The sequence below is a fragment of the Crocodylus porosus genome, unplaced genomic scaffold (assembly GCF_001723895.1).
Source record: "Crocodylus porosus isolate Cpor-Errol unplaced genomic scaffold, CroPor_comp1, whole genome shotgun sequence".
NCBI classification, from domain to species: domain Eukaryota; kingdom Metazoa; phylum Chordata; order Crocodylia; family Crocodylidae; genus Crocodylus; species Crocodylus porosus.
In genome coordinates this window covers 40,919,914-40,946,026 of record NW_017728949.1, presented here as the reverse complement: position 1 = coordinate 40,946,026, position 26,113 = coordinate 40,919,914, and the positions used below count along the sequence as shown (strand labels likewise).

Sequence of the window (26,113 nt, the reverse complement as noted above, 5' to 3'; positions counted from 1 at the left end):
GGGGTCTTTAAGAGGAGGCTAGATGAACACCTCACTGGGGTCATTTGACCCCAGTACTCTTTCCTGCCATGGCAGGGGGTCGGACTCGATCTCCTCAGGCCCCTTCCGACCCTAGAAACTATGAAACTAGGTGCTCTGGAGACTCAAGGGGCTGAATAATGGGTGGTAATTCCCTGGGTGCGCAGGATTGATGTGGTGCAACAGAGCAGGAACACCTATTTGCTCACCATTTGTGTGGCCATAAAAATTTCTATGGTATTAGAAATGAAATGTTAGGCAATGTCTGTTTCTACCCTGACAGTGGCTTATTTTAGTTTAATTAAATTTGTTCCTCATCACCATGAGCTAAACTGAAATAAGCCACAGTTATGCTGTACTAAGAATATACATTCAGCCTTTTACACTAGGGTAATAAGACCGGTATAAATTCACACCCTGGAGTTTTAATGGTGCATCTTTTCCCTGTAGACAGGACCTTGCATTAGGCACTGGGTGCTCAGCTGCCATTTGTGTCTTTGACAATTCTCCCCCAGTGTGTACATAAACATTATGTAAAACTGAAAACTCTCAGGAAACCAGAAGCCAAAACAATGAAAGTAAAACAAAATAATAGCAGAAGATAGGGAATTTCAGCATGCTGGACACTTCAATCAGTACAGAATTGTTGCCAGCTGCCAAGATGTACAAAAATGGCAGCTTCTTACCTTTAGCAGATACCCAGAAACAAGCAATTTCAAAAGCAGAGACTGATAAGTACCTGTCCAAAATTAAATACTGCGCAAAAGAACTGCAATTCCACATACAGCCTTCCTGGCTCTTGGTTGAACAACCACCAGAAGCAGCTGGACAGATTCTGTTAAAAAAAATTGTAAGTTGAGCATTATAAAATGGATAAACAAAAAAACCCCAAACAATTTTACTGTCTTTAATGCAACAAGTCATTTCCAACAAATGCAAAAACTGAAAAAATAAGTAACCAAATGTATTCTTTCTGTAGCTGTAAAAGGGGCCATATGTTCCAGTAAATTTTAAAGGTAAGTAAGCAGAACACTAATGTGGATGGCTCTGCACCCTTTATGGCCTTAAAAAAAAAAGGAGTTTGTTCTTGTGGATTATGCTTTGTGCATACTTAGTTAATCACTGACTGTTCCAAATCTGAGAAAGCAAATATTCCTGCTGAACTGAGCACCAATGTTTTTGACAGTCTCTTAATTTTATTAAAGTTTTAAGAGATATAACATTGCTGGTATGTGCTTCAGTGCTACACAATCTTGATAAGCAAAAGTAATTTCTTTAATAGTAATAGGGTTTCTTTTTAAAATGGGATTTTTTTTCAAGTTTCTACAACTTTAAAAAAACATTGTGAATTTGAGTACCTGTTAGTAAAACTCAAAATGGGGGTCAAAAGCCAGGCTAAGCCATCCCATATGAAAAAATAACCACAAATGTATTTATATTTGTATACAACAATGGATAATTAATATTTAGAAGATCAATAATTTAATTAATGCTGAAAAATGTTAATAATAACACCATGGATCACCATGATGTTGATGTTTGCTGCCTCTTCATTTCTGTGCTCCATTTACTAGCAAAAATGATGCATTTTTCTTATAGTCAGCCTTACATGTATAACTTGTATTCTAATAATCAAACTGGGTATACCTTCTCCTGCCTTGCCATCAATAACAAAGAATCTGCAAGGCAGATCTATAAAGCCTGACTCACTTGCACCTACATATTTTATAGCAGAAGATAACCATTCAGCTTTTTAATTGGAAGACAATAAATAATCCTGCACTACTGAAGTGTCCAGTGTATTATTTTATCTGTGTGATCAGGAACTTACATCATTTAACGTAAAACAACACACACACACACACACACACACACACACACACACAGAGTAAAAGCTGTGTTAACTGGCATTTTACTAACTGAAATACTCTATTAACCAGAATTTTCAATATACCCCGATACAAATCCTCACTTTAGCAACCAGAATTTTTGCTCAGTCTATCCTGCATGCACATCAAGTATTTCTACTGTTTACAGTCAGTGATGCTGCCGACAGAGGAGCTGCTGGGAGCCATTCTAGTTGATATCCACATAGACAGAGGGAGAAAATTTGAGGGGGGAGGAAGGGGAAGCTGAGCATGCATGTGTGCGCCCCCCACACCGGGTGTGGAGGAAGAGGCAGGAAGGGATCTGTGCGCAGCAGGGACCGGTATAACTCTCGGATACCTGGAATTTTAAGATAACCGACACCCCCCTTACCCCACTCATGCTAGATAACAAAGCTTTTACTCTGTGTGTGTGTGTGTGTCTATATCTATATCTATGAAACAATTATATTCATGTAGTTCATTCTATGCACATCCTTGTATTGTGCTCCTCCCTAGAGCATTTGCTAAAAGTGACCTGGACTTATCCAATCATTGAATGTAATGCCACAGACTAAGTAAACACAGACCCAGAAGTTCTTTTTCATAAAAACAAAACAAAAAACAGAACTTGGGCTGTTTATGTAGCTTTCCCAGTAAATTATCCCAGAACAATTATTTAATCAGTGTCAAAAAGAGGAAATTTACAGCCAACAGGCCCACGATGAGAAGTAAACACAGCAGCACATGTCTAGCCAGCTGTTTGTCTCCAGTTTGTAGAAGTTGTTCTTCCTGTGCCAATATGCAGGTTTGAGCACTACACTGGTTTGCACACTGATCTGCAAAGAAGTCAATCAGAATTCATAATTAGGTCTTTTGTATAACACTCAGTCAAGAACCCAGTTATCTTATAGCAGCTCTTTAAAAAATATGGAGGAGAAAGTTTGGTGAGAGATGGGAAAAGGATGTGAATAAGCAGAACTTGCAAACAGAATTTTTACCATATTTGTGGCCTATGTAATCTAATGTCTTTCCTCTTTACATATTTAGTAGCATGGTGATTTACCCACAGCTGAAATACCACTCCCCAACCCCACCACACACTAATCTCGAACAGCTTCTGCCTCCAAATTTATGAGAAAACATTTTTTATTTTGTATAACCCACACATATATTAGCTTTAAATTCCTATTCTAAGGGTGTGTACATTAAATGTTAAAGCTAGCTTTGATAATGAATTCCTCAGACACCTGTCCCAACCAACCTGCATGATGGCTGATTTTTGGCACATATGCTCACTCTGTAGTTAATTAAGGAAATCTTATAAAATAAAAGTATGCTTCCTGAAATTACATCTCTACACTCACAGTGTTCAGTAGTACTCAGCACAGAGATATCATACCTAACACTAAAGTAGTAAGTTTTGCAGAATTTATTACACAGTGAAAGACATATTTCAATAAATAGTATCACTTTTAATTTTTGCTGTAAAGCTTAGTTTTCTTTTGCTCTTCATCAACCAATGAATCTCCTCCTATTTCTGTCAATATGCAAACTCAATGCAGCTGGATACATTTTATTAGATTTCTTAAGACGCATACTGAAATATACTACAATAATCCCAACCAACTAAACAGAGCTAAAAATAAGCTTACAAAATGGATATTTGTTTTTTCACAGTACTTTGGGAGCTCTCAGTATCTGCCACTAGATGGCAGTAAAATAACTGCATGATGCAGTTGTATTACACAGGTGAAAATGGGCATCTTTCATAGCAGCTGCAATAGGAGTACTAGCAGTGCTGGCAATCACTGAAGCTGAACCTAACTGCTTTCATTCTAATCCCAATTTTAGCTGAGCGCTCCCTGCATGGCTATGCCTACTATTTTTCAAAAGTTTGAGCAAATTAAGGTCTTGAAGTTAAAAAGGCAGTGCTTTTTTTAAACCAATAAAACATGCCCTTGTGATGTAATTTTGTGTAGAATCAGTCTTTACTGAGGTGTTACTGTGAGAAATATTTTTCACTTCAGAGTCAGATGCGTTGAAAATGTGTTGCTTGTGCCAACAGTATGGAAGGGAATTTGCTTGCAAAAACACACTACAGAGGAAGGCTACAGTGTGAATAACTGACTACGGGTTACTGAAATGGAAGTAGCTTAAACCAAGGGCTCTCATTACATGTCAGAAACCCTCTGGGAACCAAAAACAAAGGTAGGTAAGGTAAACTGCAAAATGGTGGAGTCAAAATGAAGTCTAAATATTTGAAGAATATCACATGAAATGGCAAAATTAGATCCACAGGGCTTAACTCCAAACCCTTTGAAATCGAGAGAGAGAGAGAGACTTCTGTGGGTTTGAGGTTAGGCCTCCAGAACTCCAATTATTAACAATGAGCTGATAGAGCTCATTGTGACAGCCACACAGCACTGGAGAGGACTTGCATTGAAAAAATAGAAGCCAAATCCTCTCAAATAGTTGCATTCTTTGCAGGTTTCCAAACTGGCTGCTGCAAATTGCTGGTCCTGGACATCAGAAACTACTGATAATAGTCTTTGATGGAAGGCAGTAAATTACAATAAGTTAAGCTGATGCCAGGTATCTAAATTTTACCTTCAGTTAGAGGACAGTCAGAGTTGCTAAAGTGAGATCCCAAATTCAATGTTACATCTCTCACAGGAATACTAAATAACTTAGTGTAATAGTCTGAACAATAGGTGAGAATACATTATCACTGTACCCATCTCAGTTGAAGGATCCTCACTACCATTAGTATTAGCTTTTGACACTGGCTCACATTCTCTGGAGCAGCGTAATCCACCATTCACTGTTTGGCAGGAGCAGCAACCTATTAACATATAAAATATAGGAACAGTTATAGCCTCTTTCAGATGATGTGATGGATGAGAAAATTATCCGTATAGCTTTAAATGGAAGAGTAACAGCATGTACTGTGTCTCTGCATACATCCCAAATCCAGAGTACCTAAGAACCGTCTTCTAGTTTCCAATTCAGAGCAGAACAACTTCAGATATCTAATATACAGAATTGTTCAACATGACATTACAACTACAGGAGCAACATAAGCACTGTCAGCTGCAGACAATAATGGGGAGATTATGACTGATAAAGAAAAGTAAACCCAATTAAGCAAAATAAGGAATGGTTTAACCACTAAGCAATCTGTAAACATGTTGTAGGTGTCTGGTTTGTCTTCAGAGACACAGCCAGATGCAGATAAATAGTAAAAAATACCTGATAAATACAATTAATGATGTGGATATCACATATACCCCATTATACACTTTAAATACACATACACATAGTATTATATATGATGATAAAGAAGAAAGCTCCCCTAAAATATATTACAGAAATCCAAATACAATTTTCTAGGTCTTTACATATTAACACATCCCAACAGCTTAGCACTTTTAAGCATTAATGAAAACAAGTTTTCTTTTCTTTTAGCTATAAGTTAAATTGGATTATCCCCAACTCCCCTATTCTGTACCTCTTTCTGCAGAGATATCTGTGAAAGTCTGGGAGCTATCAACTGATGCCTGGCTTTCTTCATTCCTTTCTCTTTCAGGTTCTTCTATTTGGCTATTAGATGAATATGGGCTTAAGACTTCATAGTTTGATTCCTGTCTATTTCGATTCATACACATAAGGGAAATGCCTGACATCAATAAGCTGATGAATAGAGTCACTGCTGTAGTAATTATCTGTCAAAGGCAGAAGACAGACAAAGAGATATGCCTGAATATAAAAAAAACTGCAAAAGAGCATTAAAATTCTACATTTGATATCTATAATATTCTCGAATCTAGAACCCTTTATACCAAAAAGTAAATCTGAATGTAGACAAAATGTACTTCCGTGTTAACTACCCTTAAGTTTTATGGCTAAAGAGGTGAACTTCAAAGACCTGGCCACACTGATTTTTTTAATACAGATAATTTGAACAACTGTTTTTCTTTGACCTGTTTTCTGTCAGGATCTTCTTTCCACATTACCAGATCTCACACCTTCTCCTTCTGCCCCAGGACCATTCCTCCTCTTTTCAGATTCTGTCCAAGTACACCTTAATCCCAGGGACAACAGCATTTTCTTTTTTTACCTGCCAGGCTCCATTTCCCACTCCTCTCTACCTGGGAGTCCCATTAATATTTCCTTCTGACAAATCTGTCACCAATACCCATCCACCCATTTTAAAGTTATTTCAATGCAGATGACAGGTCTGTATTGTGGAATTTTCTCTATGCATAGAAAAGATACATTACCAAGGTACACTTCCACTGTATATATTACCCCAAAGATGCAAGGAGCAAAACGTAGTTTATACTCCAGATGCTTTCAGTTCTTGGCTTCGTTGACATGACTTGAACAAGGATACTAGCCACTGTCATGTAAATGTCCATATAAGATTACTGCATCTTCTACTAGGATCTTGACCAAGACAACTATTTACCCATTAGATAGTAACAGTTTTAGATAATTACCAAACTATGCCAGATTCACACTGTTAAACTAGGGAAGGGCTTTATTATTATTCCCAAGCTATCCAGCCCATGCTCTTTCCTCCCAAGAGGTCTATTTGCCCTCGTTTCTAGTCAGTGTTACCAAAAATGTCAATATCGTTATTTCTAACACACTTCCACAATGGTTTGTTATACATATATTTTAATAACCACAACCTCCAAGTTGGGTTGCACTTCTTTTAACCTAAGTATCTGGTATTGCTAGAAATGCAAAACATGCTTTGGAGGAAAGTTTTTAAATTACGTACGAAACAAACAAAGAATATAAACACTTTCTCTATAATGTATTGGACAAAACAGGTATCAGGAAAGGTGGAAGCAGAACAGATTCATACCTGGTATTTGCCATAAAAAAATGCTGAGTCGATGCTATCGTTGTTACGTTCACCAAGAATTAATAAGATACCCACTAGTAGTGTTGGGATGCTGAAACATCAAAATACAAAAAGCGTCAAAAATAATTATGTGGCAAGTTCACATTTTCTCTAGAAAAAAATCCTCATACAAACTTACCCCCATCCTGTCAGGATGATGTATCCAGCAGGAATTTTTAACACTTCTCTTTTCTTTAACATGAATAAAGAGAAGGACAGGAGACCTAAACAAAAACAGAGTACAATAAAATGGTGATGGTCTAGACTAGACTAGATGGTCTAGTCAGGGGTGATTCTGCCCTGAGCAGGAGGCTGGACTTGATGACCTTCTGAGGTCCCTTCCAGCCTGACTTTTTTATGATCCTTATGAAAAACTCTGCTATCTGGTACTTAACCAACCAGAATACTCCATTAACTCCAGCCGGCCGACTGAACGCGGGGTGGGGGGGAGTGGGGGAAAAGACACATGCAGTGACTGCCACTGCCACCCAGCACCTTGCGTTGTCGCTGTTTTGTGTGTGGCCACCACCACCACACCCCCTCCCCACTCCACCGGCCAGACATGGGGGGGGCGGGGGGGGGAGAGGAGCTTGCACTCACCACCCTGCGCTGTTGCCATTCCGCATGCAGCCACGACCACACCCCACTACACCGTGGTATTTGAAAACCCTGCTGGGTTATTTCAAATAACCGGAACTTTTATGCAACTGGCAATCCCCTTACCCCAGGGATGCTGGATAACAGAATTTACTGTAGCTAGTTATTATTCAACGTACTACAAGCATTACAGAATCTGAACTACACTTCATGCAGCTGGATAGTTTTTTCTTTCCAGATCCTCAAATTATATTATTATTATTAATATTATTAATATATTAAGTCAGAGAAATAAGCCACAATGATTTTCCAGCTTTATTCTAACAAAATTTAAAAAGGTTACCTAGGTAGGTATTTTAAAAATATGAAAAACTCCATCACATTTAATATTAAGGTTAAGAAAAGTTTAAAGAGATGTTTTAAGCATGTTATAGGCACAAAAGCTTATTTATAAGGATACTGAAAAAATTCTTACATAATTTTTGAGAAAGTATGACTGTGGGTAGAATTTTTAGAAACAAGGAACCAAACTGGGACCTGAAATCCCTGAGTGCATAAACAGGAGGTCAGATTTTTAAAAGTGTTGAGCAAACAGCTATCCCCATTACGAAATATCTTGCAAAATATAGGCATGCCAGGGCAGAGTTTGCCAACTTAACACTGGTATGTATGATTAAGTATATGTACGAACTGTTTGGTGGGACACCATAGATCCAAGCCAAAACCCTACGTACAAACAATCCCAGCTATTTAGCAATTCATTCATTCTGTGTAAGACAGTGCAAGAATCCAAATCTACAGGAGTGGGTACATAATACAAGTGCACCAAGTCATACATATGCATGAGATATATGTATGATTAAGTAGCAAAAGAGCTAAAAGTCCTTTTAAAGAATGGCTACACGTCTTACAAGCAATTTTCTATGCTTATTCATATTTCATCACGGACCACAAAAAGCTTGAAAAGTGTAAGTCTAGTTATGTAGTCATTTAGGCTTTGCATCGTTTACAGTAGAAACCTAACCAGCACACATTTCTACAATCAGCATAAAAGGTATGTTACAACTGTGTGTGAATGATGACTGTCCTACATTTCCAAGTAGAAAAAGGAGTTGGACATTGAAACACAAAACCAATGTGATGGAGCACCTTGATTTCTAGCTAGCGTAACTAAGATTCCTGTTCTTGTTATCAGGTCACCTTCCTCTTAATCTCCTCAGGCCTCCTGCCTCATTTCTTCTATCACTTTTCATTTGGCTTCCCTACTGCCCAACGTGATACCCTGTTTCCATCTTCCTCATCTGCCTGGCCTACACTAACAGCAATAACCCACTGTCTCCATTCTCTAACCTATCAATGAGCTAAAAATTACCAAAGTGGGGCTTTGAAGTCATACAATATGGACACTTCAGCCTTGCATCGATCTACTACTGAGTAGAACTGGGAATATTTATGACATGATTAAATCATTAATATAAGATGTAAGAAAGATGACTCCAGAATGTTAATTACATGCTTTAGTACCCATCTGTATTATGCAAAATCAGAAATTAGTCACATTCTAACTTACCCGTCCACAAGTAGGTACTATAAAGAGAGCTATATAGCAAGCTAAATATGATGATCTGCACAGTGATGTCTCTCTCCCTAATAATGAAATTCCACGTCACCATTCCAACACAGGCAATAAACTGTAAAAGAAGAGAGAAGCTCCAATCATTTTAATATTGAAGGCAAAATGTTACAAAAAATATCTAGTGTAGAACAGGTACATAATTCACTTTTGCTGATACTGTTGGTCACCCCTGATAAACTTATAGGTGGCCATCAGATCACCCCTGAGCCTGCGCTTTTCCAGGCTAAGGAGCCCCATGGCTCTCAGCCTGCACTCTCTCAAGCTTCTCCACATCCTTTTTGAATTGTGGAGCCCAAAACTGGATGCAGTACTCCAGAACGTGTACACACGCACAGAATATATATATATTTTACATGATACTAACCTGAGCAACAAGTAAATTTGTTGTAAGCATATGAGGAAGCTGTCTATATTTCTTACTTAAAAGAATGACAGCCAGAGACCATATCTGGAAGAAACAGAAGAATTCAAATTAACAGTTAAAAATTAAGATGAATACCTAGGCACATAAAGATTGAAATTAAATACTGGACAAACCTTTAGTTTTTACTATGTTTCTGGATAGTAATTTTGGAACAGCCAGATCTAAACCACTGGCTGCTATTCCCACAGCCAGAGTGATTTTATGCACCGAGGACGGGTAATTGAGTCTGGAGAAAGGGAGTCACACAGAAATAGAAAAATAAGGCTGGATGGGACTTCAGGAGATACTCAGTCCAAGGCCCTTCTCAAGGCAGGATCAACCCTATCTAAACCACCCCAGCCCAGTGTTGCCTATTTTGTACTTAAATATTGGAAATTCCACAATTTCTATAGTTACAGTACTTTACCACCCTCATAGTTGGAAAATTCTTCCTAATATCCAATCTTTCCTCACTGTAATTTAAAGTCATTCCTTATTGTCCTATCCCCTGTGAACAACTGATGGGCACCCTCTATATCACAGCTTTGTTGTTTCTTTAGATTAAATCAAATACTTCTCAGCTCTCTTTTCTCCAGACTAAATAATCCCAATTATTACAATTTTTCATATCATTTAAACCTGTAATCATTTCTGTTGTTCTGCTGTGGAGTCCTTCAATTTGCCCATGTCTTGCTTTAAAGTGCTCCGAAGTGAATACAGCACTCCAGGTGAGGCTGCATAAATAGTGAATGGAGTGCAAGTTAAAGCATCTATTTCTTTTATTTTGAGCTACTTGCCACTGAAGATTAAGAGCATAGAAAAGGCTAGAAAGCCACCTAATTTGCTGGCAATGTACTAATCTGCCACTTTGGCTTATTTTCCTTTTACTTTTCTTTAGTTTGTTTGGCTTAGCCCCTATCCTTTTCGTCCTTATCTAAACCCTACCAAGACCTGGTGATGGCAAGTGGCAAGTTCTATTTGTGGCTGTGTTACCTTATTCTTAATGAAAAAGTCAATGACCAACTCTGTATTCTGTTGCTTTGAGACTTAAGTCTTTGTTTAAATACTCAAGGATTTAGGTCAACAATACTGACATAACAAAATACAAGATGGTTTGGCATTTGTAAGTCCAGAAGCAAACTCTCTAAGAGACTACTAGGACAATTTTGTTTATTATGAACTCATCTATACACATGGTTTGTAATGTCTTTCTTCTTAAGGGTCAAGTCAGATGGACAAGGACCATAGGATTTTTTTGTCTTCTTTTACAGCACCAAGCATGGTTCTTTTCCTAGGATCAACTGAGCATATACTAACCAAAAAAATTCTCTCCCATTGGAATGACAGAACAAAACCTTTTCTGGCTTTTTACATGGAACATGCTGTAGGACTATTTTCCCCATGGTGCTTTGTGGTTGAGGTGCATGAGAGGACTCAGAAAAATACAGTCTTGCGTATCCTTTAAATAAGTGGTTTTCTTGTCCTTGCAGGTGACTGAACTTGATGCCTCGCAGGCCCCTCTCAGCCCTATATTCTAGTTCAAGTGTGAGATCATTCAAAAAATGTGCTGCACTGCTAGACAGGACTGTGCTCATAACCATGCTGAATCAGACTGTCAGAACAATTAAGAATAGAAGTTTTATTTGAAATCTTTTGAAAAAAAGCTATCTTGGGTAGCTGCGTCACAACAGGATTCATACTGGGGTGTCTTGTTCAGCTTTCCTAGCTGAACTAGGAAACTAGAGGATATTGCTAGGGCATGAATTTTCCAAAAAAAACCAAAAACAATTTTCACATTTAATGTCCTCACTGACCCAAACTTCAGAGGCAGTCAGTCCACATACAGTGGGCTCCAATCTTTATCTTAAGCACTTACATGTTCCCCCATCATAGGATCAAGCAGCTCATCTTCTTCAATATATTCACGCTCATAAAATACTTGGGAAGTTGGGAGGTAATATGACTCCTATTTTTACAGACGCCAGAAACTAAATGACATACCCAAGGTCACACTGGAAGTTTGAAGCTAAGAACTGGGAACCAATCACTGGCTTCCCCATGCCTCTTTTTTTGGTGCCCTAACCATCAAAAATCAACTTGACAAATACTTAAGTTTCACATTAGTTTTACAGTTGACCCTTAACCATTCCAGTATGAGCTTTTATCTCTCTTTTCACCCTTCAGCCTTTCAAAACAGGATATGGGAGTGAAGAAGTATATCAGTTTTATCTTTCAATCTCCTGGCTTGTTGTCTGCATAAACCACTACCATACCACCACTTACTGTGGTTTTATATTTCCTTTGCCAGACTGCAATGGAAGCCAATACCTACCAAGGAGACAAGGCTGACAATGCTGATATCAAAGCTAACGTTCTGGATTGCTGAAGCTAGTGGGTTTGGATCCATAGATGGAATGGTTAGCAGCCAAGCAGAAACGTACATGATAGGAGCAGACACAAAAGTGCTTATCACCATTCCTGAGGTAATCTGCAAATGGAAATCAACAGTGGTAAAAATATCAGATCTCTCATTAAATAATGTTTTTAGGAAAGCAACATCTGCGCTAACCCTGATTTAAAATACCATAGGCAATTCTACTATAGTCACTGGATCATATGGACAGAGGACTATTAAAAATTAGGTGATAAGTTGGAGGGAACATGCATTTTTTGAAGATAGTTAAGAATCAGTTGAAAGTTTTAGAACATTTAGAACAAGTCTCTTCTAAAGTAACTACAATTTGGAGGTCCACCTCTGCCAATTCTTACACATTAACTATGCTTCCCCATGCCAGTAAGAGTCATTCCAGTAATTTTAATGCAGGACTGGAATGACTGAGTACAGCCCCTCCCTCTGAACTACAGATTTATATCTGAAATAAATGAGTAATATTTTGTTGTGAAAAAAAATGCCTGAGCTGTCCCACAAACTCAAAGAGAAGCAGCAGCCATGGATGCATTGAAGCTACTTATAATTTGGTTTCCCAGGGTTTCCACACACTTGGAATTCAGTGAAACTGTAGCTTCTACTCATATGACAGCCCTCTGTTTTAAAAGCAGATATTGCCACACTCATTAGACACAAAATTCAAGTTTACAATCAGCTATTTTTACTTTTCTGGTATTTTTAAATATTAAGTGAAATATTTTAATATTCCTTTAACCAGAAAGAAGTGAAAAATCCAAATAGTTACAGACATCCAGGCATATGGAACTAGATTTTGTAACTATGCTAAATGCTCTTACCAGCATCACCACATGCCCAGATTCAAGGGAGCATCAGCACCATGTTCATGCTCTTTCCCAGATTCTCTCAGCATTTTTAATAATCCAGATGGGGACCTCTGGATAGCAGCCACAAGAAAACAAAATGTACATTGGCTGCCAGAACTTCCCACCATAGCGTCTGGCTGGCAGTTTTCTAGTGGCAGAAAAGGGCATTCATAATGACTGCAAGAGCCTGTCTTACTTTATAAAACAAGTTATATGCTGAAAACGTATTTGTATCTTACACCCAGAAAGTAAATTGCACTGGTGTCCCTTAAATAAGAAACAAAAGCTGAATGTAATTTTTATCTTATTATTGAACCAAAAGGGAGTAAAGGTCATCAGATTTTTAACTATTCAGTATTAGCCTATGTCTGCTCCCACTGAAGCCAACAGTGACACTGCCTTCAGCAGCAGCAGAGTGAGGTTAATGCTGAAAACTTCTAAAAATCCCACATGTCAACGATTTAAGTTTTTACATCTTCTCAGTGTAGATTCTAGGAACAGCACTTCCTTTAAGAACGTGCAAGCTGAACATATGCAACAGAAAGCAGAAAAGGCCTTGGTACAGTTTAATTATTAATCTGAAATATAATTTAGATACTAATTTCTAGAGAGTGTAAGCAAACCAGCTGCATCAATGTGATAGAAAGGGTTTTTTTATTGCTCAATAAAATTAAAATCAAAGGTCAGTGCTGGGCTTGTAAAGCATTAAGAACCTACAATTTCTACTTCCATGTTAAACTGAGATGCAAAGATAGCCACGCCTGGTGCTGCTGGAAAGATTCCATACAGAAATGCATAGTTTGATAAACTGGTGTGGTTGACTAAGCTGTCACTCTTGTCCAGCAATTCCACCATTTCTCTGCAGAGAAATGGCATCATCAGTCTGAAAAGGAAAAGGAGAGAAACAAGGGACACATGTTAGTCAATTAATCACATTTTCCTGGATTCTGCTCTATCCAGAAAAGGAATTTAGGGAAGTTTAAGGTTGTCTGAATACTACTGTTAATGATATACAGAGAAAAAGAGCGCATTTATTTTTAACAGCTGCATCCCCCTGCCTACAATGGTGCATATACCAATGTCCAAATGAAGGTGACACCATTTTTAAAGAAAGACAGTAAAACTGATTTATTTGTCAGTTTACATACTGGCCAACTACTGCAACACATTTATATGAACTGCTACAAATAAAAGCTCAGACTCCCATCTCAGACTCACCACCAGAAATCTTTTAGAGCATATTACAGTTTTAAGGATAGATATAATGCCCATTGAAATCAGTGAGGGAGGGTTTTTTTTTTAAATCAGTACAACTGAGATTAGAATTTGGCCCAGAATCTAGAAAAAACTCCTTATTTCAGGCAGCTGGACTACGTGGATGAAAACAATCTAGATCTTATCATGATTTTGGGGCTGCGACAATGGGAACGTTTCTATTCTTAGCATTCCCATCATCTCCCAGGCAGTCTCTAGAGTAGCAAAGCCACAGAAAGCTAGGTAATCTGTATATCTTGCTCTCAGAGTTGGGGAAAACTTGCTGTATAGTGGCAGCTACTCTTGGGGACAACTGTATTAGAACTGAGGAAACCCCACAGGCTGCAGACAGAAAAATATCACCACGCAAGCATGGCATGGTGAATAGGATGCTAGCAGATAAAAATATTTTTTGTCCACAAATATTGAAATTAAATAATTGGGAGCATTCTGCCCTCTCTCAGGAAAAAGACAGTGAGCAACTAGTCCCGATGGGAAAGTTTTGTGGGTGGTAAGCTTAGATTCTCAAGAGATTTTCTGTAAACCTGAAACAGGGTTAATGGCACAAACTAACATGCAAATACCAAATATCTGACACCATCTGAAATAAAAAAGCAACAAATAAATCTGCATAAGTTACACTGAGAACTGGAATCTCTACCATATAAACCCATTTTGCCATCATATACTAAAAGGCTTTTTATACAACCTCACATTTATGTATGTCAATATAAATGACTTATTTTTAGAGGTGCTGAGCTAAGATCAATAAACAGGCATGTTACCACCTTTGAAAAAGTTAGGCCTCCTATTTTTAGGACCTCAGATATGGAGCTAGAAGACAAGTTTTAGGCAACTAGGTTTAAAAATCTTGACCAATATTACCAAACAAAAAGGTCTCTGAGCCTGTAGAGAAAAGGAAGGAAAAAGATCTACACAAAGCAAAGAAAAGCATTAATAACAGTTAAGTACTTCCCAAATTGAGAGCTCTGCTTTCAGTTCTCCACTCCCTCTTCCCCTCATAGGGACAGGAACTAGAGGGGTGGGAAGAACAGTGCACTGGAGCACAGGCAAGGAGGGTGGAGGGAGCTCCCAAACTCTCCTAAACCTTGCCTCTCCCTCTTAGAGGGCATTGGGGTTGACGGGCCCAGGTCCAGAGTCGATGGGAGCTGCAGGGAGCTGACAGGGGGGAACCCCAATGCTTGGCTCCAGCCCCAATCCCAACCCCAACCCATCTCCCGCTTGCTGCCCCTGTACACATGTAACTAGAAGTGAAACACTTCATAATACTACTTCCAAAATTGGCCTTCTTTAGACGATGGAGTGTTTCAGTCACTTCTGGAACATTTTAAAAGGTCTAGTATATCTGTAGTAACCAATTGCCCATCAAAAATTGGCTGGCTTCAGCTCCCCTACCCTGCCCCCTGCAAGAAGCGCTGCTGGCCTCAGCTCCCCCACCCTCTGTCCGGTCCTCATGGAATCATGGTGGCACTCTCCCATGCTTGTTTCTGTCAGCCAATCAGAGCGTGAATAGAGCGTTACAGACAGACAGACGTAGGCTTTTATAATGTTAGAACAGCTAGCCCTTAGAAATGTCTAAATTGTTACATCCAATTGCATCCTTAGACTGGAATGATCCTGCTTTGAGCAGAGGGCTGGACACAACCTCCTGCAGTCCCTTTCCAGTACTATTATTCTATGAAATACTATGAACAAGTGAAGCTGAATAATTCAGTTTCATTACCTATGAAGACCAAACAGTTCAGAGCAGGGGCTGGCCCACAGTGGGACTGGATCCAGCCCATGAAAGGGTGGTCTGGTCCACATTTTACTAAGGGCAGGCCAATTACTCAGCCATTCAATCTGGTTCACATTTTGTTAACTGTCACCTCACCCCTCCAGCCAACTGTTACAGCCCCCATGGAGGGGCTGCTCTTCCCCTTGCAGCCTCTGCTCACTGTTGCTGGAGCAGCTGACCTCAGGGTTCCAAGCTGCAGCCTGTGTTTGCAAACGGTTGGCAACGCATAATGTAGGGTGCTGAAGAGTATATTTGTCAAAAAGTTACCCAAACAATTTTAACTATTAAAAATAAAAGCTATGGATTTATTCAAGAAAAACGGAATAATCTTGACCCTGTCCCTTTAAAGCTTTTCAGAATGCTGAAATCCACAAAAATACTAAAGACCATAAATGCAAAAAGTAAATAGGTCAAACTTACAGTTTAGCTGTGATGAGAAGAATCAGTGCAATAAACATACCCTTTGTCAGTTTTTTTATTTGTCCCACCATGGTGAGTCCAAGATAAAAAAGTGCTGAACCAGAAAATGAACTGGCTAGTCCATCAAGGAAGTTTTCAAGGTATTCTGGAATCTTCTGGCCAAGAATAAAATTTGAGGCAATTCCTATGAAGACCATGAATACTATTGGGTTCTGCAACACTCGAAGCAAAGCAAGTCCCACTATTTTGATTTTGTTATGTGACGTACTACGATTCTCTCTCCATTTCTGGATTTCACAGAAGATGAATCCAACAGGGTTTAAAATCATAAGAGAAATTGGAGCCACTAGGTAAATGTATTGGAGATATTCTGGGTAAGTGGTCTGATACAGAGCTTCAACTAGAAAACAGGAAAAGGGAAGTAATTATTGGCTATACTTCACAATATAAAGAGATATTCATATTAAAACACTATTGTTCTCACAAAACTACAAAAATATTGTTCTTTGTTGTGCTAACCACATTAACAGATGAACATTTACAACTAGTGGTAGATGATATTGTAAGGATATAAATGAAAGCAACCTGAAACTCCATTTTAGGCCAGAGAAATTAATGGAAAAATAATAAAATAAAAATAGAAATAATAAACAATAAAAACATATATTAAAATATATATTGTTAACAGTTATCAACTATCCAGTGTTACTTAACAGTTCTATGAATATCTAAGAAGCACAGCAGAGCTATTCACTCTAAATCAGTGCTGTAATACTTACTGTACCTATACAGATATTCATATTCCTGAGAGAGATTCTGCTGGGAACTACTTCACGTGGGTTATTCCCAAGTTATTTTTCTGCCAGAATGGCCATTTTTGGGACATTCTTCCAATCATGAATGCCTATACACTGCATTTCTCCTGGGAGAGCAGTGACACTCTCAGAAGAAACTGCATGTCTGTAGGTAGTCACTAGGGCTGTGCGAAGCTTCAGTAGCCAATTCAATTCAGAGGAGATTTGGCCTGATTTGGCAGCCAAATCTCTGAATCCGAATCGACTTGGGAAACCCATTAAAAGGTCCAAATCGAATCTGAAGACTCCAAATCAATTTGGAAAAGATTCAGAGATTCAGATCGGCTGGGGAGAGCTGCAGAAGAAGTCCCTGTGGCTGCCCTGCCTGGCCCAAGCCTTCCAACAACAACAAAAAAGCCACACACTCACCAGCAGCTATCTGGGAGCTGGGGCCACTGGGGCTCAGCAGTCCCAGGCTCTGGCTGACTGCTGCAGCCACCCCAGCTCCCAGAGAGGGTGCAGTGCCCTGCCGAGGTATGCTGCACCTGTGCCACGGGGCAACTGCTGCGCGGGTGCCGGCAATTCTAGAAAGCCATCCCCGCTGCCCCACACTACCCAGCCTGCACGGTGGGGGAGCTCTGCCACAAGCCCTCAGAGGCCCTGACCACCGCTGCTACAGCCAGTGAGTGCGGAGCCCTTTTTTTATTTTAACTGCTGGAAGGCTGGGGCCGGGCAGGGCAGCCATCAGGAGCAGGGCCAGGTGGGGGGAGGGTGATTGGGGAGTGAGGGCTGTGAGGGGGGAGTTCTGCCAGGAGACCGCAAAGCCTCACTGCTGCAGCTGGTGAGTACAGGGCTTTTTTTCTTTTTTTTTTCTAAGTGCCAGGACTAGGTTGGGGCCAGGCATGGGATGGGGCTGGGTAGGGCAGCCATGGCAGCTCCTCCCACAGCTCCCCCTGCCCAGGGAGATGCAGGCACACCTGGAGGAGCCGTAGGAGAACCTGCAGCCACTGGCTGTGCCTGCCTCTCCCCAGCCAATCCAAATCTCTGAATCAGCACTGAATCTCTGATTCTGATTTGGCCAAATTGAATGGAGACAGTGATTCAAACCACTGAATCGAATCACTGTCCTCCAAATCGGCTGAATCCAAATCCAAATCGAATACTTCCCTATTCACACAAGGCCAGTAGTCACTGTTGTGCTACAAGCAATATCACATGCCCTACACTATAGGTTGTTCAGCATTTGAGATGAAAAAGTTACACCTGCTGCACATTACAGAATCACATAAGTTCTCGAATGTTACCAGCACATTTTAAGGACCTGCTTTGCAAGTTTTTTTCTTGCTTATGTTTCTGCTCACTTTGAAATGTAACCAACTACTGATGAGCATGGAGCATGGCAGGAGAGCAGTTAAGGCCACAGATCCAAACGGACAAGTTCAACCCTCATTCCAGACTTGTACCAAAGACAATCACCAGTTGATGTAGCTGTAAATGCATTTAGGTCAGGGAGTTGAAAGTGGCTCATTGTAATGCTGGCCACTTGTGTGCCACTGATTACAAAAACTGGCATGCCTAGCCTGATCTGCCACATAGGCCTAGGCATCTCTTTGTGTGCTTTGCCTGATGGGCAGAGGCATAGAGAGCTCATTCGGTGCCCAGGGAGGAAGTCTGCTGACCACTGGAGACAGGCAGAGATAAGAGAAGGGAGAGGTCGCCATGTCTTATCTGCCTCAGCTCTCGGGACAGCGAAGGCAGTTTCTTCTACTGCTGCTGCTGTAGCAGCCTCTGCTCGGGTTGCAGCAGCCCTGTGCAGTGGAATCCCTATGAGCTGTCCCTGGTGCCCTATTCACTCCCCTCCTGCCCCAGATATACTGCTGGGTGGAAGGCAGCACCTGCCCAATTCCTATGACTGGACAGTGTAAAACTTCTCCAGCTATTGCAAGAACTCCAGGGGGGGCACGCCCTCTCAACAGCCAGTGCCCAGGCTGGTGCCATGCTCACTCCCCCATTACGCTACTGCTGATAGATGACTAACAAGTGTAAACTATCAGGTTGTACTTACCGTATAGCATTATTATATATGATACTCTATGTATTAATTAGTACCACAAAGGGAGTATAAATTCAAAGATATATTAGTGCAAAACAAATCAATGATTAGCCAAAATTCACTGAATGCAGAAGATCAAGCTACTACAAATAGTGCAACATGAATCCCCTCAGGATTGTTGTCAGATTTAAGATGCATAAACCAATCTGCACTCTCCTTGCTATGTCATGTCTACTTAAATTGCAAACTCTTCAATGAAAGAACTGGGTCTTTCTTCTTCAGAATGTCCAGCACATTTCTGAATATATAGTAAAACAAAACACTAGGCAAGGACTTGAAGAGCCTTGGGCAAAAACAGCTCAGTGAAGGTATTATAAAGAACTCAAACCAAGGACAGTACTGGTACTATGTACAAAACAGGACTATGCTAGATCCAGGTCTACACTACCAAGCTTTTGCTGGCACAGCTGTCAGTCAAAACTGTGATGAGGTGCAATTTATGACTGATGCAGCTGTACCAACAAAAACTTGGTAGTGTAGACACAGCTTATACCTGCAAAGCTGATCTTTTGGTGGTACACCTTGTTTCATTCAGCGGAAACAATAGCTATGTCAGCACAAGTGTAGCACTGGTAACAGAAAACACATCCATACTAGAAATGCTTTCTGGTTTATGAGGACAGCTGAGCTTCGACTTGAAAAATATTTCAGAGGAGGAAATATTCATAGTTCTAGAGGAACTAGATCCATCAATCAGAAGTAAACATGCAACAGCAGGGAGCCCAAAAGTGAGATTTAGGGATATGCTGTCAGTTGGAAACCAGCCTACCTACTAGCAACTAGGAAGGGGCTGTCTTTGCCTCCAACTTATGTACAAGCTTTAGTTATATTTGAGCCCTATATTATGCAATCTCTCCCATATTAGCTGTAAAAGGTAAACCACTCTCTCCATCCAAACCCCTGAGAACCTCCTAAGGTGTTACAGTGTCTGTAGTATGCAGCTCCACCACCTCCACCCCTGCTGTGAAGCACACAAGGGAATCCAGCCTCCATTTCTGGATCAGCCAGTCCTATGAATAACTCTCCTGTGAATGTTCAGAAGTATCATCCAGAAGCAGCCACAAAATCTTGATACACTGTCAAGGAAAACTATAGGTTTTAAGCTGTTCCGCAGAACTATAGGCTATGGGGGAACTCAAAACAAACACATCAAATCACCATAATCAGGTGACAACTGGAAAGTTATCGGAATAATTCTAGCCCTTGTAAATTAACTGAAATAAAATTATAGTTTGCAGACAGTGACATCAGCCACTCCCTGTCTGGGTGAGGATTCCCATTTTTCAGAAGCAAGTGGATTTTCTAAGCCCAGTATGATGTCTTAGTCTGTGTGTGTCCAACTTCTGTTTTGTTACAGGTACAGGCTGGTTTCCAATTTACACTGGGCATTAGGAGGAACTTCTTCACAGTTAGAGTGGCCAAAGTTTGGAATGGGCTCCCAAGGGAGGTGGTGTTCTCCCAAGAGGAGGTTGGATGGGCATCTGGCTGGGGTTATCTGAACCCAGCACTCTTTCCTGTCTATGCAGGGGTTGGATTCGATGATCTATTGAGGTCCTTTCCAACCCTAACATCTATGAATCTATAAGTGTAATGTCTGTACCTGGCCTCTATGTCTGTGTGGCATTAAAGCACTCCAAATTGGAATGCGATATGAAGGACTTCAATGAATGTCTGTCCATACCACCTGTCAGATTCTTTTGTACGTGAGGAACTTTTACACAGCACAAGACAGGAAAACCTTTAAAGGAATAGAACAAAGTAGCTACAAAAAAGAATCACAAAATTTGTCTGGAAACCAGCAGATGCTTTTCACTGTTTTTTTAAAACTAATTATCGCTCAAGATCACTGCCTAATCTGCAGATGTGCTAACTCTTGAAGTTTTCTACAGAACTTCAGCTGAAAGTATACAATTGTAAAATTATTTTTAAAAAGCTTTTATAAAATATTACAGGTCTTTAAAAGTAAAAAAATGCAGCATTACTTACAAAACACACTCTTTCAAGTATATGTGGGATGTGCAATAAACATGTTGCATGAATCACCAAAAAGTACATTAGCAGTCAAGCAGTGAGAACTACAAAAAACTTGCCTCCCAAAAGTGGTGGTAAGTGACTACATGAATGAGCAGAAAAGTAGAGATTAATACTTTTCTTTAAATCTAAAAATAGAATTAAAATTAAGAATAGGATCTGCCACTTAAACTGACAGATGATAGAGAATAAATGAAGAGACCTGAAGAAGGCCTAGCATTTGAAAGCTTGTCTATATCTATCCCAACCATGCCATTGGTCAAAAGATACCACAAACAAAAAATCTTCACCTCTAACAGACGGTAAATTCTCACATACCAGATGGGAATGTACAGATTAGAAACTAAAAGTTTCTGTACCCTGCTCTTCTAGCACCAGAGACATCTAGCCAACACTTCTGAAGCCACATGCATAACTTTGTGCTGGTAAATGTATGCAGTTTTTTCACTGAGGGCTTTTCTCCAAGACAGGTTATGGAAAATACAGGATGTGACTTTTGCCGTGCACTAGCTACTCTGCATTAAACCTTTATGGTGCACTGTTAGTAGGCAGTAAGTGCAAGGCAATGTATTCACTTTAAAAGTTTCTTAAACAACCTTGATTTAATTAATCATGGCCATGTCAGTAATGGTACATATAACACTATTTTAAATATAGTCTGTTTTAAGTAAGCTACATTTCATGTATGCCAAGTAACAGTATATAAAATTCTCCCTCCTCTTTAAAAATGGAGTAAGCTACTTCATCCTATACCTCACCTAACTTTGCAGTAACTTCCCCAGGTAGACAAGCCTGAGGGCTGTATTACATAGCTTAAGATTTCAGTTCAGATTGTAAGACATCTCAAATTAAGAAATACAAGAGCATAAAACTGTATAAGCATAAGCAAAATGCCTAAACAGAGAAAAACAACATTAAAAAAACAAGAAAGTATAAGTAACTTCTTACCTATTGGATATCCCAGTGCAAAGTCATTGCTTTGTGTTGCAAAAATAGGGAACAAACCCGCTTTGCTAAATCGACTTTCAGGACTGGCTACCAATAATGTTAAAATGCAGACTAAGAAAAATACAGAAGCTTTGGCAACTAGGATGCTGTAAAGGAAGGACCAGTTCACATTAGAAAAATTAAGTACTACCATATTTTTGAATAGTAAAGCTGGGAGTGCAAAGCGGGAGACAAAATTTCCCAGACCTTTGGCCTGAGTCGATGTGATGATGTTGGCTCTTCCAGCAATATATCCACAAAGGATTATGCCAAAGCACTGTAACAGGGCTGGGAAAAGCCTACTTATCGACATTGAAGGAGGACTACCAGTGGTGTTGAATTGGTAGTCCAATTTGCCAGATGAGACATTAGACATATTGGCTGAAGAGAAGTTCTTTGTACTGTAGTCTGAAAAGCCATCCATTTTCTTTTGCCGCTTGTTTCAAAAGCAAAGTACAGAATGTTCTAATCTGTAAAAGAAATGAGAAAAGCACAAACACTTTATTAACTTGGAGTGGGTGTTTGTCTGATTATTTAAAATGCATTTCTAAGTCCCCTCCAAAAGTCCTTGTTTCTGTCAGCAGGCCAGATTCTGTGAATATGTCCAAAGAGCAACTCTGAAGAGAGAGAAATAAAAAATTCATTAAATAAAAAGCTTCAAAATCATTTGGATGGATTCCAAGAAGACATCCTTGCCTCTTGACTATTATTCTTGTCTACTGATAGCAGCAAGCACACAAAATTCACCAAGTGAAGAGCTGTACAACTAATGCTACTGCTCGAATCCAGAAGGAAATCTACTTTAAATTCTAAGAAAAATGTCAACTGAAACATTAAAACCAAAACACAAATCATGACCTCAAATGTAAAAAATGATTTGGCATGGGTAGAGAAGGTAATTTTAGCTCTTCTGATTGAAAAACAAAATTACCATGAAGCAACAGGATGTAAAATTATGGCACTTCTCTTACTGGACCAGAATTAACTAACTAGTTTAATTTAACATAGCCAGGTCTGTCAGATCATATATAACACTGCTTTTGAAAACAGACTGCCACACTACCATCTAGCACATAGGAGTAACTTGCTTAACACTACCTTTGACTAACCTTCCACCCTGCTCTGCAATTCTCTCCTCCCTTCAACAGACAAAAAAGTTTCTCATCCTCCTTTCTCTGTTCCATCTTCACTTGCCAATAAGCGCATTATCCGCTTTTACACATCTACTGTCATTCCCTTTCCTACCTTTGCTCACCTCTGGCTCTTACCTCACACTACAAAATGCTTTCAGCTCTCTGACATGAAAAACCAACCATGGCCCCGATACCCTTTCCTACTATTACTTCATCTCTATACTTACCAAGTGTACTTTTCAATCACTTTCTGATGTTCTTTTCCTCCAATCCTTTCTTTAGACCAGTGGTTCTCAACCGGTGTGCCATGGCACTTAAGTTGCTGGAGACCCCTTGAAGAAACCATGGTGCTGACACTGCTGTTGCTAGGCGAAAATGCCCTGCACACTTCTGTTTCAGGCAGCTATGCAGTAGAAGCAGGCACTCCTGTCTGAGCTGGGTTTTGCTCCCCTCCCTTCCTGGCTGGCAATTAATAAATTGGAATTACAATCAAAAGCTTCTGGGGAAATTCTTTGGGTATAGGGCACAGTCACATTCAGCTTCTGCAAAATCTAGAACTGGCTGTGGGAGTTCTGTGTGGCAATGGCAACCTGGAGATAAGCCAAGGTAGATAAGCTAAGACTTTACACTAGTTCTCAACAGGGTGCTGTCAATTTCAGGAAAGTTATGGAGAGTGCCTTGTATTTAACAGACAAAGAATCCATGATTTAGACCTTCTCCATTCCAGTTACCATTTACCGCATTCACATGAAACATCCCTTACCAAAATCTCTAATGGCCTCCTCTTAGCCAAATCTCAGAATCAATACTCCATCTTCATCCTTTCTCCACCTGCCTTTGATAGCATCAATCATGCTCCTCTTGAAATTTTGCCATCTCCATGGTTTCTCTGACTCTGCCCTTCCCCAGTTCTCCTCCCACCTTTAAATGTTTTCCTTCAGAGCTTGCTGAAGACGAAACCTCTGCTTTCTGTGGGAGTCCCACAAGGCTCTATCATTGGTCCTGTGTTGCTCTTCCTCTACATTTTATGCCTGAATAACCTCAGCCATAAACATGAATTTCATTTTATGTGGATGACTCACAGATCTGATTTCTCTAGTCTGGACCTGTTTCTTTCTTCCAAATTAAAATCTTGGCCTGGCTCTCAAAGATCTCTTTGTTTATGCCATTCTGTCAGTTCAAGCTCGGCAGTTTAATCTCTTAGCATGCCATTCTTATTGCCTCCTTTCTCAATCACCGGACAACATCATCCTGCCAGTGATGCTCAGAAATGTAATCTGGGTGACATATTTGACTGGGTCTTCACTCAAATTGTCACATCCAGGCTACATTTAAGTCTTGCAGATTCCTACAGCATAACAGTTCTAAAATAAACTCTTGTCCAGACTCTCATCCTTTGGCATCTTGCTCACTATTGCATCTGGCCTCAACAAATGCAATTTTGCCTCAGACAATTTAATCCAAAACGCTACTGCAAAGATTGCTTTCCTAGCTTGTCAATTTGGCTCTTTCATCTCTCTGTCATCCTTCTACTGGGACATCATACCTACACAATTCGTCTTCATTCTCAAAGCCTTTTGGGGCCCATGTCCTCCCTCCCTATCTTTTCTTAGCTACTTGCTCCCATCCAAGCACGCCATGCTTGAGCAATTCAGGGCATCTCCCATAGCCACTCAAGCAGTCTTCACAGTGGCCGCAGGAAGCACCTCCACAGGAATTTCACTCCTGCATTTCTGGATTTGATGTGTAAGTAGGTTGTTCATGTGCCTCTCTTCCTAGTAGTGCCAAAGATGTCGCATAAACATATACTGAACAACACTTTATGTACAGTGTACTGTCAAATGCAAAGTGAATGATATACTTCAGTCTAGTCCAATTTAAACTTTTGTTTATAACAAATTAAATCATTTTTCAGAGAAAACTTTGATTTTTAATTCTGTGTTCCCATTAAAGGTCATTGTTGCTAACCACACCCACCATCAACAATTAATAACCATTGTGATGAAATCATCAGCAAAGCTAACTGTACTTTATCATGCGTCAGCAGATGCATGACAAACAGATCCAAGGAGGTGATGCTTCCCCTCTACGAGGCACTGGTCAGACTGCAGTTGGAGTACTGTGTCCAGTTTTGGACTCCGTACTTCAAGAAGGATGTTGATAGACTTCGAGAGGGTCCAGAGGAGGGCCACTTGTATGGTTAGGGGCTTACAGGACAAGACCTATAAGGAGAGACTGAGGGACCTGGACCCCTTCATCCTCTGCAAGAGGTGATCTTGTGGCCGCCTACAAATTCATTAGGGGGATGCAGCAAGGGATCGGAGATGCTCTGTTCACCAGGGCGCCTCTTGGGGTAACAAGGAACAATGTTCACAAACTGAGACAGCAGATTTAGGCTAGATATCAGGAAAAACTTCTTCATGGTAGGGGTGGTCAAAATTTGGAATGGGCTACCTTGGAGGTGTTTAAAAGAAAGCTGGACAGGCATCTGGCTGGGGTCATCTGACCCCAGTACTCTTTCCTGCCTAGGCAGGGGGTAGGACTTGATGATCTGTTGAGGTCCCTTCCGACCCTAGCATCTATGAATCTATGAATACTGTACACATACAGCAGAGCAGAGTGACAAAAATACACATGTGGGCGGATGTACCCAGCACATAGCTTGATGTTGAAAGGACAAAAAGGTATAACTTGATAAGAAAAACAACAAAGCAAGTTTTCAATGTGCAAAAGGTGAATTTTTTTTTGTAGTTATTCACATAGATTTCATAGATTTCATAGATAGCAGGGCTGGAAGGGACCTCGGGAGATCATCGAGTCCAGCCCCCTGCCCAAAGGGCAGGAAGTCAGCTGGGGTCATAGGATCCCAGCAAGAT

At 40.1% G+C, this 26,113-nt stretch overlaps 1 protein-coding gene across 5 annotated transcripts in view; it reads right to left on the bottom strand.

Annotated features, from left to right (window-relative positions):
* The window catches only part of GPR155 (G protein-coupled receptor 155), a 48,946-nt gene that overhangs the window by 11,040 nt on the left and 11,793 nt on the right, over positions 1-26,113 (bottom strand). For all 5 annotated transcript variants that reach the window (XM_019553672.1, XM_019553673.1, XM_019553669.1 and 2 more), the window contains 12 exons: positions 22,066-22,574; positions 16,180-16,579; positions 13,425-13,590; positions 11,767-11,922; positions 9,396-9,479; positions 8,966-9,086; positions 6,938-7,022; positions 6,760-6,850; positions 5,395-5,608; positions 4,621-4,728; positions 2,592-2,722; positions 758-853 (listed from right to left, as the gene is read on the bottom strand). In XM_019553672.1, the coding sequence (XP_019409217.1) occupies positions 758-853; positions 2,592-2,722; positions 4,621-4,728; positions 5,395-5,608; positions 6,760-6,850; positions 6,938-7,022; positions 8,966-9,086; positions 9,396-9,479; positions 11,767-11,922; positions 13,425-13,590; positions 16,180-16,579; positions 22,066-22,528 (2,115 nt within the window). In that variant the 5' untranslated portion in view covers positions 22,529-22,574. The remainder of the gene's footprint in view (positions 1-757; positions 854-2,591; positions 2,723-4,620; positions 4,729-5,394; positions 5,609-6,759; positions 6,851-6,937; positions 7,023-8,965; positions 9,087-9,395; positions 9,480-11,766; positions 11,923-13,424; positions 13,591-16,179; positions 16,580-22,065; positions 22,575-26,113) is intronic.